The 15,374-nt window shown below is 47.8% G+C and overlaps 1 protein-coding gene across 1 annotated transcript in view; it reads left to right on the top strand.

The window, feature by feature from the left end:
* EPAS1 (endothelial PAS domain protein 1) overlaps window positions 1–15,374 on the top strand; it is a 158,784-nt gene that overhangs the window by 98,805 nt on the left and 44,605 nt on the right. Inside the window, exon 3 of the mRNA XM_034764423.1 lies at window positions 14,874–15,025. Coding sequence (XP_034620314.1) covers window positions 14,874–15,025 — 152 coding nt within the window. The remainder of the gene's footprint in view (window positions 1–14,873; window positions 15,026–15,374) is intronic.

Raw genomic sequence — 15,374 nt, 5'->3', positions numbered from 1 at the left:
ACATGTTTCTTCTGTACTAGAATAAGCAAAGCCTTCTTGATATACTGTGAAACCTATACAGGAGGTTTCTGCTAGCCAGCCACCTTTTGTCTTAAGAGACTGACCTAAACTAGCCACAAACATATTGAGGGTGATTTTGTTTTAGACGAACATCTCCTTTAAGCAAATGATTTTTATCTGTCTCTTGACTAGTACATTAAGAGTGGTTTCAGCATTTGAATGTAGGGAGAGAGATTCACAAAATCTAGGCATGCACTCATCTGCTTATGCAAATGAGTACTTGGGTGTACAGATCAGGTACGTTTGCTTCGGCCATTACATGCAGGTGCAAATCAGGTATCTGCAAATAAGGTATCTGAAAATCAAGGCCCTAAATGTCCTTAGTAGTAATAGGCATTACATACACTCACTGACTGGAGAATAGACCCTGTGTGTTGCAGTAGTAATATTAAACAGCAATAAAGAAACAATACGTTCTTCTTTGAGTGCTTGTCAATGTATATTCTGCTGTTGCAGAGCATGCACCCAGTGCACTTGAGTTCAGATTCTTTTGGTCAGATGTGTCCACTGGGAGCTGAGCCTGCACTCTGAGCATAGAGCTGCACTGCACCTGGGAGTGTGTCTCCCAGGCAGGTAGACAGATGTGCTAGCTCTGGCCGAACTAGTGCACTAAAAATAGTGTGGATGTTGCAGTACGGGCAGCAGTATTGGTTAGCTCTGTGAGTACAAGCCCACCCAACGCCCTGTGTCTGTAGTTGGGTGGCTAGCCCATGCTGTCACCCACCCCACAGCATCCACACTGCTATGGTTAGCATGCTAGCTTGAGCAGAACTAGCATGTGTTGGTCTATCCAGGCTGGGAGACACCTTTCCAGCTGCAATGTAGATACACCCTGTGTATCCTCGTACCTCCAACTGAGGATGTAAGGGGCAGGGTGACCCCAACTGCCCCTCAGTTCTGTCTCACTGTGGCAGTACCCTCTTTGTGCTCACTGTGTAGCTTACCCATTATTTTGTAAATAGATAGCAGTCCGTTAGTGATTATTGTTAGGTTAGCCCAGGGGTTGGCAATCTACAGCACGCATGCCAAAGGCAACATGCAGGCTGATTTTTAGTGGCACGCTGCTGCCAGACGGGGTCCTGGCTGCCGGCTCCGCTTAGCCCGCTACCAGCCTGGATGGACGGAACCCGGGCCAGCAGTGGGCTGAGCGGGGCCGGCGGCCGAGACCCTGGCTGTCAGGGGCCGGCGGACGGAACCCCAGACCGGCAGCAGGATGAGCCGCTCAGCCCGCTGCTGGTCTGGGCTCCCAGCCACCAGCCCCTTGCCAGCTGGGGTTCCGGACACCGGCCCCGCTTAGCCCATTGCCGGCCTGGATGGAGGGAACCCGGCTGGCAGCGGGCTGAACGGGGCCGGCGGCTGGGAGCCCAGCTGGCAGGGGCCGGTGGACGGAACCCCAGACCGGCAGCGGGCTGAGCAGCTCAGCCCACTGCTGGTCTGGGGTTCTGTCTGCCGCCCGCACTGCTGGTCTGGCATGCAAAACCTTTTACTGGCACGCAAAACCTTAAATTAATGAAGACTTGGCACACCACTTCTCAAAGGTTGCCGACCCCTGGTTTAGCCTTTTCTTTTTTCTTCAATAATAAGGAATTTTGGTTTTGCCTCAGTGTTTGCCCCAGTACAGGGAATCAGGGATCAATCATAATGACTGAACACAAATTTCCAGGCTTTAACAGTTGCCCTTCATTCTGGCAGTAATGTCTCTCAGTAAGGGGCACTCCAGATGCTTGTTGTATCTGGGTATGCAGCACATTACATAGTGATGTGCCATCTGTAAATCAGTTTCTAAGTACATCGAAGGAACTATGGCATCTCATCTGAAAAAGTTCCGGCTAGAGAGGTCAGTGAGTCCTCCTTCAGGCCCTGGGGTGCCTTGGGCAGAAACCTTTGAGTGCTCATTATCTAAAAGGACTCCTGCCGGCTCGTCTACTTACTGAGTTGAAACAGCTGTTCCTAAAAATCCTCCTTGCCTGGTTAAAACTCAGGGGACAAAGGGGAGGAAAAAGCAGAGTCCATAGAGGGAAGAGATCTAGTCTCCATCATCAGGTCCTTCCTTGGGAGCCACAAATCCTCTCATGGCTCAGCTGAAAGGGGAACACAAGGCACAAAAGGGTACCTCTGGCACCCAGTCAGGCACCTGTGATGATAAAATACAGGTAGGATCTGATGAGAAACAGTCAAATGAAAAAAAGTCCCATTCAATTACATCATGTAATGGCAGACAGATAAAAAGTGGCAAATTTTTAAAGTGCTTATATACCACTGCTAGAAGCCTAAATAATAAGATGAATGAAGTAGAGTGCCTTGTATTAAATGAGGATATTGATATAGTAGGTATCACAGAAACATGGTGGAATGAGGATAGTCAATGGGACACAGTAATACCAGGGTACAAAATATATCGGAAGGACAGAACAGGTCATGCTGGTGGGGGAGTGGCACTAGGTGTAAAGAAAGTGTAGAATGAAATGAAGTAAAAGTCTTAAATGAACCAAACTGTATCATAGAACCTTTATGGATAGTAATTCCATGCTCTAATAAGAAGAATATAGCAGTAGGGATATATTACTGACCACCTGACCAGGTTGGTGATAGTGACTGTGAAATGCTCAGGGAGATTAGAGAGGCTATTAAAATAAAAAAATCAATAATAATGTGGGATTTCAACTATCCCCATATTGACTGGGTACATGTCACCTCAGGACGGGATGCAGAGATAGTTTCTTGACACCTTAAATGACTGCTTCTTGGAGCAGCTAGTCCTGGGACCCACCAGAGGAGAGGCAATTCTTGATTTAGTCCTAAGTGGAACACAGGATGTGGTCCAAGAGGTGAATATAGTGGACCGCTTGGTAATCGTGACCACAATATAATTAAATGTAAAGTCCCTGTGGTGGGGTAACACCACAGCAGCCCAACACTATAACATTTAATTTCAGAAAAGGGAACTACAGTAACTCCTTACTTAACATTGTAGTTCTGTTCCTAAAAAATGCGACTTTAAGCGAAACGATGTTAAGCTAATCCAATTTCCCCATAAGAAATGTAAATGAGGGGGTTAGGTTCCAGGGAAATTTTTTTCACCAGACAAAAGACTATATATTATATAGATACACACACACACAGTATGAGTTTTAAACAAACAATTTAATACTGGTACACAGTGATGGTGATTGTGAGGCGTGGTTGAGGTGGAGGAGTCAGTGGGTGGGATATTTCCCTTACTGCTAAATGATGAACTAGCAATTGGCTGAGCCATCAAGGGTTAACTCTCTCTCTCTACACAAGGCAGCAGGAATGGAGGGAGATATGTGCATTTCCTTTAAGTACACTGCCTTGTTAATTAGATCAGCTTGCTGAGATGCAGCTGCTGCAAGCTCCCTCTGTCCTGAGTCCTGGTCTGTCCCCCCCTGCTCTATGGAAGATGGGGTAAACGGGGTGCAGGAGCAGGGTGGAGGGGGACACCCTGACATTAGCCCCCCTCTTCCTTCCCTTCCCTCCGCACAGCAAGCAGGAGTCTCATGGAGCAGCTCCAAGGCAGAGGGCAGTAGCAGCACATGGCAGTGGGGGGAGGGACACAGCTGAACTGCAGGCGCAGCTGCTGCACAGGGAACTTAGGGGAGCGGGGAGCTGATAGAGGGAGCTGCTAGGGGGTCCGGGTGCTGGTCCACCCTGGTTCCAAGCCCCAACCAGCTGGCTGCAACGGGCTGCTCTTTCTGCAAGCAGTAGACAAAGCAGGCGGCTGCCAAACTACGTTAGAAGGGAGCATTACACAACTTTAAATGAGCATGTTCCCTAATTGATCAGCAACGTAACATCGAAACAATGTTAACTGGGATGACTTTAAGTGAGTTACTATACACAAAAATGAGGAGGTTAGTTAAACAGAAATTAAAGGGTACAGCACCAAAAGTGAAACACCTGCAAGCTGCATGGAAACTTTTGAAAGACACCATAATAGAGGCTCAACTTAAATGTATACCCCAAATTAAAAAAACATAGTAAGAGAAACAAAAAAGTGCCACCGTGGCTAAACAACAAAGTAAATGAAGCAGTGAATGGCAAAAACGCATTCTTTAAAAAGTGGAAGTTAAATCCTAGTGAGGAAAATAGAAAGGAGCATAAGCTCTGGCAAATGAAGTGTAAAAATATAATTAGAAAGACCAAAAAAGAATGTGAAGAACAGCTAGCCAAAGACTCAAAAAGTAATAGGATTTTTTTTAAGTACATCAGAAGCAGGAAGCCTGTTAAACAACCAGTGGGGCCATTGGACGATTGAGATGCTAAAGGAGCACTCAAGGACGATCAGGTCATTGCAGAGAAACTAAATGAATTCTTTTCATTGGTCTTCATGGCTGAGGATGTGAGGGAGATTCCCAAACCTGAACCATTCTTTTTAGGTGACAAATCTGAGGAACTACCCAGATTGAGGTGTCCTTAGAGAAGGTCTGATAAACTAAACAGTAATAAGTCATCAGGACCAGATAAGGAACTCAAATGTGAAATTGCAAAACTACTAACTGTAGTCCATAACCTATCATTTAAATCAGCTTCTGTACCAAATGACTGGAGGATAGCTAATGTGATGCCAATTTTTAAAAAGGGCTCCAGAGGTGATCCCAGCAATTACAGACTGGTAAATCTGACTTCAGTACTGGGCAAACTGATTTAAACTATAGTAAAGAACAAAATTGTCAGACACATAGATGAACATAATTTGTTAGGGAAGACTCAACATGCTTTTTGTAAAGGGAAATCATGCCTTATCAATCTACTAGAATTCTTTGAGGGGGTCAGCAAGCATTTGGACAAGGAGGATTCAGTGGATATAGTTAGATTTTCAGAAAGCCATTGACAAGGTCCCTCACCAAAGGCTCTTAAGCAAAGTAAGCTGTCATGGGATAAGAGGGAAGGTCCTCTCATGGTGTGGTAACTGGTTAAAAGATAGGAAACAAAAGGTAGGAATAAATGATCAGTTTTCAGAATGGAGAGAGGTAAATGGAAGTGTCCCCCAGGGGCCTGTACTGGGACCAGTCCTATTCAACATATTCATAAATGATCTGTAAAAGGGGGTAAACAGTGAGGTAACAAAATTTGCAGATGATACAAAACTACTCATGATAGTGAAGTCCCAGGCAGACTGCAAAGAGCTACAAAAGGATCTCTCAAAACTGGGTGACTGGGCAAGAAAATGGCAAATGAAATTCAGTGTTGATAAATGCAGAGTAATGTACATTGGAAAACTTAATCCCAATTATACATATAAAGTGATAGGGTCTAAATTAGCTGTTACCTCTCAAGAAAGAATCTTGGAGTCATTGTGGATAGTTCTCTTAAAACATCCACTCAATGTGCAGCGGCAGTCAAAAAAGCAAACAAAACATTGGCAATTAAGAAAGGGATAGATAATAAGACAGAAAATATCATATTGTCTCTGTATAAATCCATGGTACGCCCGCATCTTGAATACTGCGTGCTGATGTGATCACCCCATCTCAAAAAATATATATTGGAATTGGAAAAAGTTTCAGAAAAAGGAAACAAAAATGATTAGGGGTATGGAACGGCTTCCGTATGAGGGGGGATTAATAAGACTGGGACTTTTCAGCTTAGAAAAGAGATGACTAAAGCAGAATATGATTGAGGTCTATAAAATTATGATTGATGTGGAGAAAGTAAATAAGGAAGTGTTATTTAATTATTTTCATAACACAAGAACTAGGGGTCACCAAATGAAATTAATGGGCAGCAGGGTTAAAACAAACAAAAGGAAGTATTTCTTCACACAACGCACAGTCAACCCATGGAACTCTTTTCCAGAGGATGTTGTGAAGGCCAAGACTATAACAGGCTCAAAAAAGAACTAGATAAATTCATGGAGGATAGGTCCTCAATGGTTATTAGCCAGGATGGGCAGGGATGGTGTCCCTAGCCTCTGTTTGCAAGAAGCTGGGAATGAGCAACAGGGAACGGATCAGTTGATGATTACTTGTTCTGTTCATTTCCTCGGGAGCACCTGGCAATTGGCCACTGTCAGAAGACAGGATACTGGGCTAGATGGCCGTTCTTATATCACTTCAGGACGGAGGCCCCCGGTGCTACCCACCCCAATACTGATGTCATCCTCTCAACTGTCCGTGGCACCAACATCTTCAGTACTGAAGCATTGTACAGAACTCTTACTAGTCTCTTCAATACCAGATTCCCTGCTATTGGCAGTAGTGAGGGTGCCTCCCTTGATACCAACCATTGCTCCTACACTGGTACTGAGCATAGGTGCCAACTCCAGCCTTGGAGCACCCATGAAAAAAATGAGTGGGTGCTTAGCTCCCACTGGCAGCCAGCTCCCCCCCAGCGTCTCTTGCCTGCCAGCAGCCCCAGCAATCAACTCCTCCCCATCCCTCCCTGTGCCTCCTGCCCGCTGTGATCACCTGTTCCACAGTGTGCAGGAGGCACTGGGGGGAGGAGTGGGGATGGAGTGCGTTCGGGGAAGGGGATGGAGCTAGGGCAGGAAGAAGTGGGGTGGAGGTAGGCCCTGAGGCTAAGCGGGGGTTGAGACCCCTTGGGAAAGGAGGAGCCGGCTCCTGTAGTACTGAGTACTTAAGCAGTATTGATCAGAGTTCAGTCTGAGGCGTCTCCCAGGACATCAGCTGGTACAGTTTCTCCTCTCCAGGATGATTATTCATTCTCCTCCTCAGGCTCTGAGGGCAGTAGAGAGGTTTCACTCGCTTGTTCTCTGAAGTCTGGGCATTAAGACCAGTATATGCCTGAGATGGAGTCAAAGACTTAGTTTAATTATCTAAGGGTATGTCTACACTACGAAATTAGGTTGAATTTATAGAAGCCAGTTTTATAGAAATCGGTTGTATACAGCCGATTGTGTGTGTCCCCACATAAAATGCTCTTAAGTGCATTAAGTCGGCGGACCACGTCCACAGTACCGAGGCTAGTGTCGACTTCCGGAGCGTTGCACTATGGGTAGCTATCCCACAGTTCCCGCAGTCTCCACCGCCCATTGGCATTCTGGGTTGAGATCCCAATGCCTGAATGATGCAAAACAGTGTCGCGGGGGGTTCTGGGTACATGTCGTCAGGCCCCTCCCCCTCCGTCAGAGCAACGGCAGACAATCGATTCACACCTTTTTACCTGGGTTACCTGTGCAGACAACATACCACGCCAAGCATGGAGCCCGCTCAGCTCAGCTCAGCTCAGCTTAGCTCACTGTCACCATATGTCATCTGGGTGCCGGCAGACATGGTACTGCATTGCTACACAGCAGCAGCTAATTGCCTTTTGGCAGTAGACGGTGCAGTATAACTGGTAGCCTTCATCGGCGATCTGGGGGCTGGCAGACGTGGGGCGGCATTGCTACACAGCAGCGGCCCCTTGCCTTTTGGTAGAAGATGGTATATTACGACTGGTATCCGTCGTCGTCGTGCTGCCTTCCCAATGATGATGATGGCTATCAGTCGTAGTATGCTATTTTCTGCCAAGCGCCCAGTATTTTCTGCCAAGCACCCAGAAGATGCCGAGGGGTATCAGTCATGCTGCACCGTCGTCTGCCAGCTTAAGATGTAAAAAATAGATTTGTTCTGTATTCATTTGCTTCCCCCGCCCTCCGTGAAATCAACGGCCTGCTAAACCCAGGGTTTTGAGTTCAATCTTGGGGGGGGCCATTCTGTGTGACAGTTGTTTGTGTTTCTCTCTGATGCACAGCCACCTTTGTTGATTTTAATTCCCTGTACCTGTACTCCATGTCGTCACTCGCCCCTCCCTCCCTCCGTCTGTCAGATACCAGTTTCGCGCCTTTTTTCAGACCAGACGCCATAGCACTGGGATCATGGAGCCTGCTCAGATCGCCGCGGCAATTATGAGCACTATGAACACCACGCGCATTGTCCTGGAGTATATGCAGAGCCAGGACATGCCAAAGCAAAACCAGGACCAGCCGAGGAGGCGATTGCAGCGCGGCGACGAGAGTGATGAGGAAATTGACATGGACATAGACCTCTCACAAGGCAGAGGCCCCAGCAATGTACAAATCATGGTGTTACTGGGGCAGGTTCATGCCGTGGAATGCCGATTCTGGGCCAGGGAAACAAGCACAGACTGGTGGGACCGCATCGTGTTGCAGGTGTGGGACGATTCCCAGTGGCTGCGAAACTTTCGCATGTGTAAGGGCACTTTTATGGAACTTTGTGACTTGCTTTCCCCTGCCCTGAAGTGCCAGAATACCAGGATGAGAGCAGCCCTCACAGTTGAGAAGCAAGTGGCGATAGCCCTGTGGAAGCTTGCAACGTCAGACAGCTACCGGTCAGTTGGGAATCAATGTGGAGTGGGCAAATCTACTGTGGGGGCTGCTGTGATCCAAGTTGCCAGGGCAATCAAAGACCTGCTGATATCAAGGGTAGTGACTCTGGGAAACGTGCAGGCCATAGCTTTGCTGCAATGGGATTCCCAAACTGTGGTGGGGCGACAGGACATATCCCTATCTTGTCACTGGAGCACCAAGCCACCGAGTACATAAACTGCAAGGGGTACTTTTCAATGCTGCTGCAATCCCTGGTGGATCACAAGGGACGTTTCACCAACATCAACGTGGGATGGCCGGGAAAGGTACATGATGCTCGCGTCTTCAGGCACTCTGGTCTGTTTCGAAAGCTGGAGGAAGGGACTTTCTTCCCGGACCAGAAAATAACCGTTGGGGATGTTGAAATGCCTATCGTGATCCTTGGGGACCCAGCCTACCCCTTAATGCCATGGCTCATGAAGCCGTACACAGGCAGCCTGGACAGTAGTCAGGACCTGTTCAACTACAGGCTGAGCAAGTGCCGAATGGTGGTGGAATGTGCATTTGGACGTTTAAAAGCGTGCTGGCGCAGCTTACTGACTCGCTCAGACCTCAGTGAAAAGAATATCCCCATTGTTATTGCTGCTTGCCGTGCGCTCCACAATATCTGTGAGAGTAAGGGGGAGACATTTATGGCGGGGTGGGAGGTTGAGGCAAATCGCCTGGCTGCTGATCACACGCAGCCAGACACCAGGGCAGTTAGAAGAGCACAGTAAGGCATGGTGCCCATCAGAGAAGCTTTGAAAATGAGTTTTGTGACTGGCCAGGCTACAGTGTGAAACTTCTGTTTGTTTCTCCTTGATGAACCCTCCGCCGCGCCCCCTCCCTCCCCCGGGTCACTCTACTTCCCTGTAAACCAACCATCCCTCCTCCCCTCCCTCCCTCGAGCACTGCTTGCAGAGGCAATAAAGTCATTGTTAATTCACATTCATGCATTCTTTATTAATTCATCACACAACTAGGGGGATAATTGCCAAGGTAGCCCGGGAGGGGTGGGGGAGGAGGGAAGGAAGAGGACACACTGCAGTTTAAAACTTTAACTCTTATTAAAGGCCAGCCTTCTGATGCTCGGGCAATCATCTGGGCTGGAGTGACTGGGTGGCCGGAGGCCCCCCGCACCGCGTTCTTGGGCATCTGGGTGAGGAAGCTATGGAACTTGGGGAGGAGGTTACACAGGGGCTCTAGCGGCGGTCTCTGCTTCTGCTGCCTTTCCTGCAGCTCAACCATACGCTGGAGCATAACAGTTTGATGCTCCAGCAGCCGGAGCATTGACTCTTGCCTTCTGTCTGCAAGCTGACGCCACCTATCATCTTCAGCCCACCACTTGCTCTGTTCATCCCACGATTCAGCCCGCCACCTCTCCTCTCGTTCATATTGTGCTTTTCTGTAGTCTGACATTGACTGCCTCCACACATTCTGCTGTGCTCTGTCAGCATGGGAGGACATCTGGAGCTCCGAGAACATATCATCCTGAGTCCGCCGTTTTCTCCTTCTAATCTTCACTAGCCTCTGTGAAGGAGAAACATTTGCAGCTGGTGGAGGAGAAGGGAGAGATGGTTAAAAAAGACACATTTTAGAGAACAATGGGTACACTCTTTCACGTGAAATTTTGCTGTTCACATTACACAGCACATGTGCTTTCGTTACAAGGTCGCCTTTTTCCTCTTATATTGAGGGCCTGCCGGTTTGGTGTGAGAGATCACTCACGCAGTGCCAGGCAACAGATTTCGGCTTGCAGGCAGCCATGGTAAGCCACAGTCTTTTGGCTTTTTTAACCTTCTTAACATGTGGGAATGGTTTCAAACAGTAGCACCCTCATTTCCCATACCAAGGACCCGTTGGGTTGGCCATTTAAAATGGGTTTGCAATGTAAAAGGAGGGGCTGCGGTTTCCAGGTTAACATGCAGCACAAACCCAACTAACCTCCCTTCCCCCCCAACACCCAATTCTCGGGGATGATCACTTCACCCCTTCCCCCCACCGTGTGGCTAACAGTGGGGAACATTTCTGTTCAGCAGAGCAGGAACGGCACCTCTGAATGTCCCCTTAATAAAATTAACCCATTTCAACCAGGTGACTGTGAATGATATCACTCTCCTGAGGATAACAAAGAGCGATAAGGAATGGATGTTGTCTGCATGCCAGCAAACACTGGGACCATACGCGGCCATGCTTTGTTATGCAATGATTCCAGACTACGTGCTACTGGCCTGGCGTAGTAAAGTGTCCTACCGTGGTGGACGGGATAAGGCAGCCCTCCCCAGAAACCTTTTGCAAAGGCTTTGGGAGTACATGAAGGAGAGCTTTCTGGAGATGTCCCTGGAGGATTTCCGCTCCATCCCCATACACGTTAACAGACTTTTCCAGTAGCTGTACTGGCCGCAATTGCTAGGGCAAATTAATCATTAATCATTAAACACACTTGCTTTTAAACCATGTGTAATATTTACAAAGGTACAGTCACCAGAGGTCCCCTGTGTGCCCTCAGGGTCTGGGAGCACGCCTAGGGTGAGTTCGGGGGTTACTGGTTCCAGGTCTAGGGTCATAAACATATCCTGGCTGTTGGGGAATCCGGTTTCTCCGCTTCTTTGCTGCTGTGAGCTATCTACATTATCTTCATCCTCATCTTCCTCGTACCCCGAACCCGCTTCCCTGTGTGTTTCTCCATTGAAGGAGTCAAAGCACACGGTTGGGGTAGTGGTGGCTGCACCCCCTAGCATGGCATGCAGCTCCGCGTAGAAGTGGCATGTTCACTGCTCTGCCCCAGACCTTCTATTTGCCTCTCTGGCTTTGTGGTAGGCTTGCCTTAGCTCCTTAATTTTCACGCGGCACTGCTGTGCGTCCCTGTTATGGCCTCTGTCCTTCATGGCCTTGGAGACCTTTTCTAATATTTTGCCATTTCGTTTACTGCTACGGAGTTTAGCTAGCACTGATTCATCTCCCCATATGGCGAGCAGATCCCATACCTCCCGTTTGGTCCATGATGGAGCTCTTTTGCGATCCTGGGACTCCATCACGGTTACCTGTGCTGATGAGCTCTGCGTGGTCACCTGTGCTCTCCACGCTGGGCAAACAGGAAATGAAATTCAAAAGTTCGTGGGGCTTTTCCTGTCTACCTGGTCAGTGCATCTGAGTTGAGAGTGCTGTCCAGAGCAGTCACAATGAAGCACTGTGGGATAGCTCCCGGAGGCCAATAACGTCCAATTCTGTTCACACTACCCCGCTAAGGCCGATTTTATCACTAATCCCCTCGTCGGAGGTGGAGTAAAGAAACCGGTTTAAAGGGCCCTTTAAGTCGAAAAAAGGGACTTAGCCGTGTGAATGTGTCCAGGCTTAATTCGATTTAACGCTGCTAAATTCGACCTAAACTCGTAGTGTAGACCAGGCCTTGGCCTATAGAATCTCAAAGAATTATAGTATTCCCTGGTGTGTTATAGTATTCCCTAGGCCACCTGCCCCTTATGCTTCCCAACACCCTTGGCCTTATTAAGTTCCATGGGGAATGAGTCATGCTAGAAAGCTAGAGTCTGCATCTCAGTCCAGAGCTAGGTCTCCTTATCCATCTCACAAGGGGACTCTACAGCCAGCATAGTCTGTTCCACAGTCTGCTGAACAGACTGGTCATGGCTCTGGTGTGGAGTAGCAGACAGAAGACCATCCCATCCTAGCATTCATCTCATCCACATCCCCTGTGGGGACTGTGGTACCTATGTCATCTGCCTTGACTTAGATGACTATAAGACGTTCAACAAAAAGCAATATCAAACGATAGAAAATTCTACATCACAGCTCCAAATGAGAATTGCCAATTACCAGGCCCTGATGGTGAAGCACAATTATATGAATTGAGATTTCATATCTAAATTTGCAGACAAGCTCCTGTCATGCTGTCTGGAATGGCTCATGGTTATGAGTCCCTAGCTCAGGGAAGTCTGTCAGAAAACAGGGCATACACCCCAAACTAGTGTGTTCTATAATTAGATTTCACCAAGCCAGTGACAAATACGAACTCCTGGATCACTATACCAGTCTTATCATGGAGTCACAGACAGTTCCCATAGACTCTCCAATCTATCTTGCCACCCGACAAAGTGGACTTTGTGATAAAATAGTTACTTACACCAAAAATCACAGCACATTTGGCTTGCTTCCAGTGACACCAGTCACTTAGTAGCCAATTCTATAGTAAACTAACTAAACGTTTATTAGCTAAGAAAAGGAAAGGAGAGTTATTGAGAGGTTAAAGCAGGCCTAACGTGGTGCTTTGTACTGTGTGGGGGTGTGGCTGGCTCCAGCCGGGTGGCGCGGCTGCCTGTCCTGGTGCTCTGGGCGATGCGGCTGTAGCGCCACCAGCCACCTGTGCTCCAGGCAGCGTGGTAAGGGGGCAGGGAGCAGGGGGGGTTGGATAGAGGGCAGGGGAGTTTGAGGTGGTGGTCAGGGAGAAGGGATGGTTGGATGAGGCAGGGATCCCGGGAGCGGTCAGAGGGCAGGGAACGGGTTGAATGGGGGCAGGAGTCCCAGGGGGGCAGTCAGGAATGAGAGGAGGGATTGGATGGGGCGGTGGGGGGCAGTCAGGGGCAGGGGATCTGTGGGTGGTCAGGGGACAGGGAGGGGTGGATGGGGTAGGGGTCCCGGGGGGGCCCGTCAGGGGACAAGAAGCAGAGGGGGTCAGATAGGTGGTGGGGCCCGGGCCACACCTGGCTGTTTGGGGAGGCACAGCCTCCCCTAACCGGCTCTCCATACAATTTCAGAAACCCGATATGGCCCTCAGGCCAAAAAGTTTGCCTGCCCCTGAGCTAGAGGTAATATCTCAAATGGCTTATCTTCCACAAGAGAGATTCCAAGACCTGTCCAATTACCTACAAGTTCATCCCAAGATATTGGTGGGCTTGTCTCAGACTTTTAGGACACAATGGCCTCCTCCACCTATGTAATGCAGCATGACAGACTTCATCTTCATTGTATGCAAGGGTGGTTGAAGTCTCTGTATCAGCCAAGTGGTCATCACCTGGATATGTCAGTGCATGTTCCCCCAGAACAATATAGAGGTATTCCACATTTTCATGCCCTCTGGTGCCTTAGTTTCTAAAAGACCGTATGAGGGTATATCTCCCAGTCAGAGAATGTCCCACTCCTTGGGATCTAAATATTGCACTGACAGAGTTAATGGGCCCATCCTTTGCACCATTAGCTACACAATCACTATTTCATCAAAACAGTCTGCCTAGGAGCAGTAATATCCTCCATAAGGCTAGGAGAGATGCAAGCACTAGTGCAAGGGCCCCCATGTACAGTTTTTTGTAGAAACCAGGTGTCCTTGAGACCTCACCCAAAGGTTTTTGCCAAGGTAGTCTCTCATTTCTATCTAAACAATGTTTTATACTCCCATCTATGTTTTTCCCCAAGCCACATTCAAACAAAGGTAAGGCTAAACCTCATGCCCTAGAAGTTCTTAGGTACTCGTTTTCTACAAAGCCAGAACTAAGCCATTTAGGGTATCCCCCAGATTGTTTATACCTTATGGGTATAGAGTGAAAGGTCAGGCCATTTCAACAAAGAGACTTTCTAAGTGGATTTCTACTCGTATCCGACTGTGCCATGAGTTAGGAAACGTAGACCCGCCAGTGAGAGTGACAGCTCGCTCTACAAGAGTGCAAGCAGCTTCTGTTGCTGCTTTGAGAAATATTCCAATGCTAGAGAGCTGTACTTAGGGTCCAGTGCACACAGTTGTCCAGTTTTACTCCATCGTGGAAGTGTCAAAATTTGATGCTAATTTTTGGTAGGGACACGCTTTGTTCATTATTTAGGTAGGCTCCTAGTGCCCATTTCTTATGATATAGGTTCTTGCTTGTGAGTCCCAAGAGTGGAATATATATAGGCAAGGAGTCGAAGAAGAAGAAATAGTTACTTACCTTACAGTAACTGTGGTTCTTCAAGATATGTTGCCCATATCTATTCCGTGAGACACCCTCTTTCCCCGCTACCACAGAGAGTCTGACAACACCTGGTTTCTATATTGGTGAAGGAGCTGAGGAGCAGTTGGGGTTGCCCCACCCTTTATGTCCTCGATTGGAGGCACAAGGACATTCATGTTACAGGTGTGGCCCCCAAAGGACACTGCTAGCCAAAAGAATCTGAACGTGAATGCACTGGGTGCATGTGCACCAACAGTGGAATATATATATGGACAACACTTCTTGAAGAACTACAGTTACTGTAAGGTAAGTGTTTCTTCACCTTTACAAAAGATGTCTTCTCTCTTCCTAATGATGGACATGTCCCCTTCAGACTCAATGCAGATGGCCCACCCAGTTGTCATCCTCCCCAAGAATGCAAACAGAGGGTTTTTCTATAACCAGCATTCTGGCATCAAAAAAGCATTTTGCTATTTGGTGTGATTAGAAAGTAAGCAGAAAAATGATGGCTCTGAAAATTGATTTTTTTGGCCACTTTCCTTTTATTTCAGTATGTGCTGACAATGAGAGTGACCTAGAGACAGACCAGCAGATAGACACCTTGTACCTGAAAGCTTTGGAGGGATTTATTGCTGTGGTGACACAAGATGGAGACATGATCTTTTTGTCAGAGAACATCAACAAATACATGGGTCTCACGCAGGTAACCTGTTTCCTACTGCTTTCAAAGAGCTGCCGTTGTAACATAATTCCTAGAAACCTTGACATAGTTTCTCTGTCTTCACTGTGCTTCTGACTAATTCAAATTATGTTTAATAAAGCTGTGATCTCATTCAGTGAAAGACACAGTGAGCAAATGTAGCCCCTGTGTGACACTGCAGCACTCTGAATCAGCACCTTGAGCTGTCAGCCTCTCAGTTTAAAACTGAGGTGCCTGGGTGCAGGATATTCTCAGTGAACGGTTCTCAGATCTGGGACACCATTTTCCATTTGGCCTGCTAGGCCCCAGATTTGGAGGCTACAAAACCGGCCTATGTTCACAAATTTTTTTG

Source organism: Trachemys scripta, chromosome 3 (assembly GCF_013100865.1).
Source record: "Trachemys scripta elegans isolate TJP31775 chromosome 3, CAS_Tse_1.0, whole genome shotgun sequence".
Lineage (NCBI taxonomy): Eukaryota > Metazoa > Chordata > Testudines > Emydidae > Trachemys > Trachemys scripta.
The sequence above is the reverse complement of the archived record's forward strand: the minus strand, read 5'-3'. Positions and strand labels throughout refer to the sequence as shown.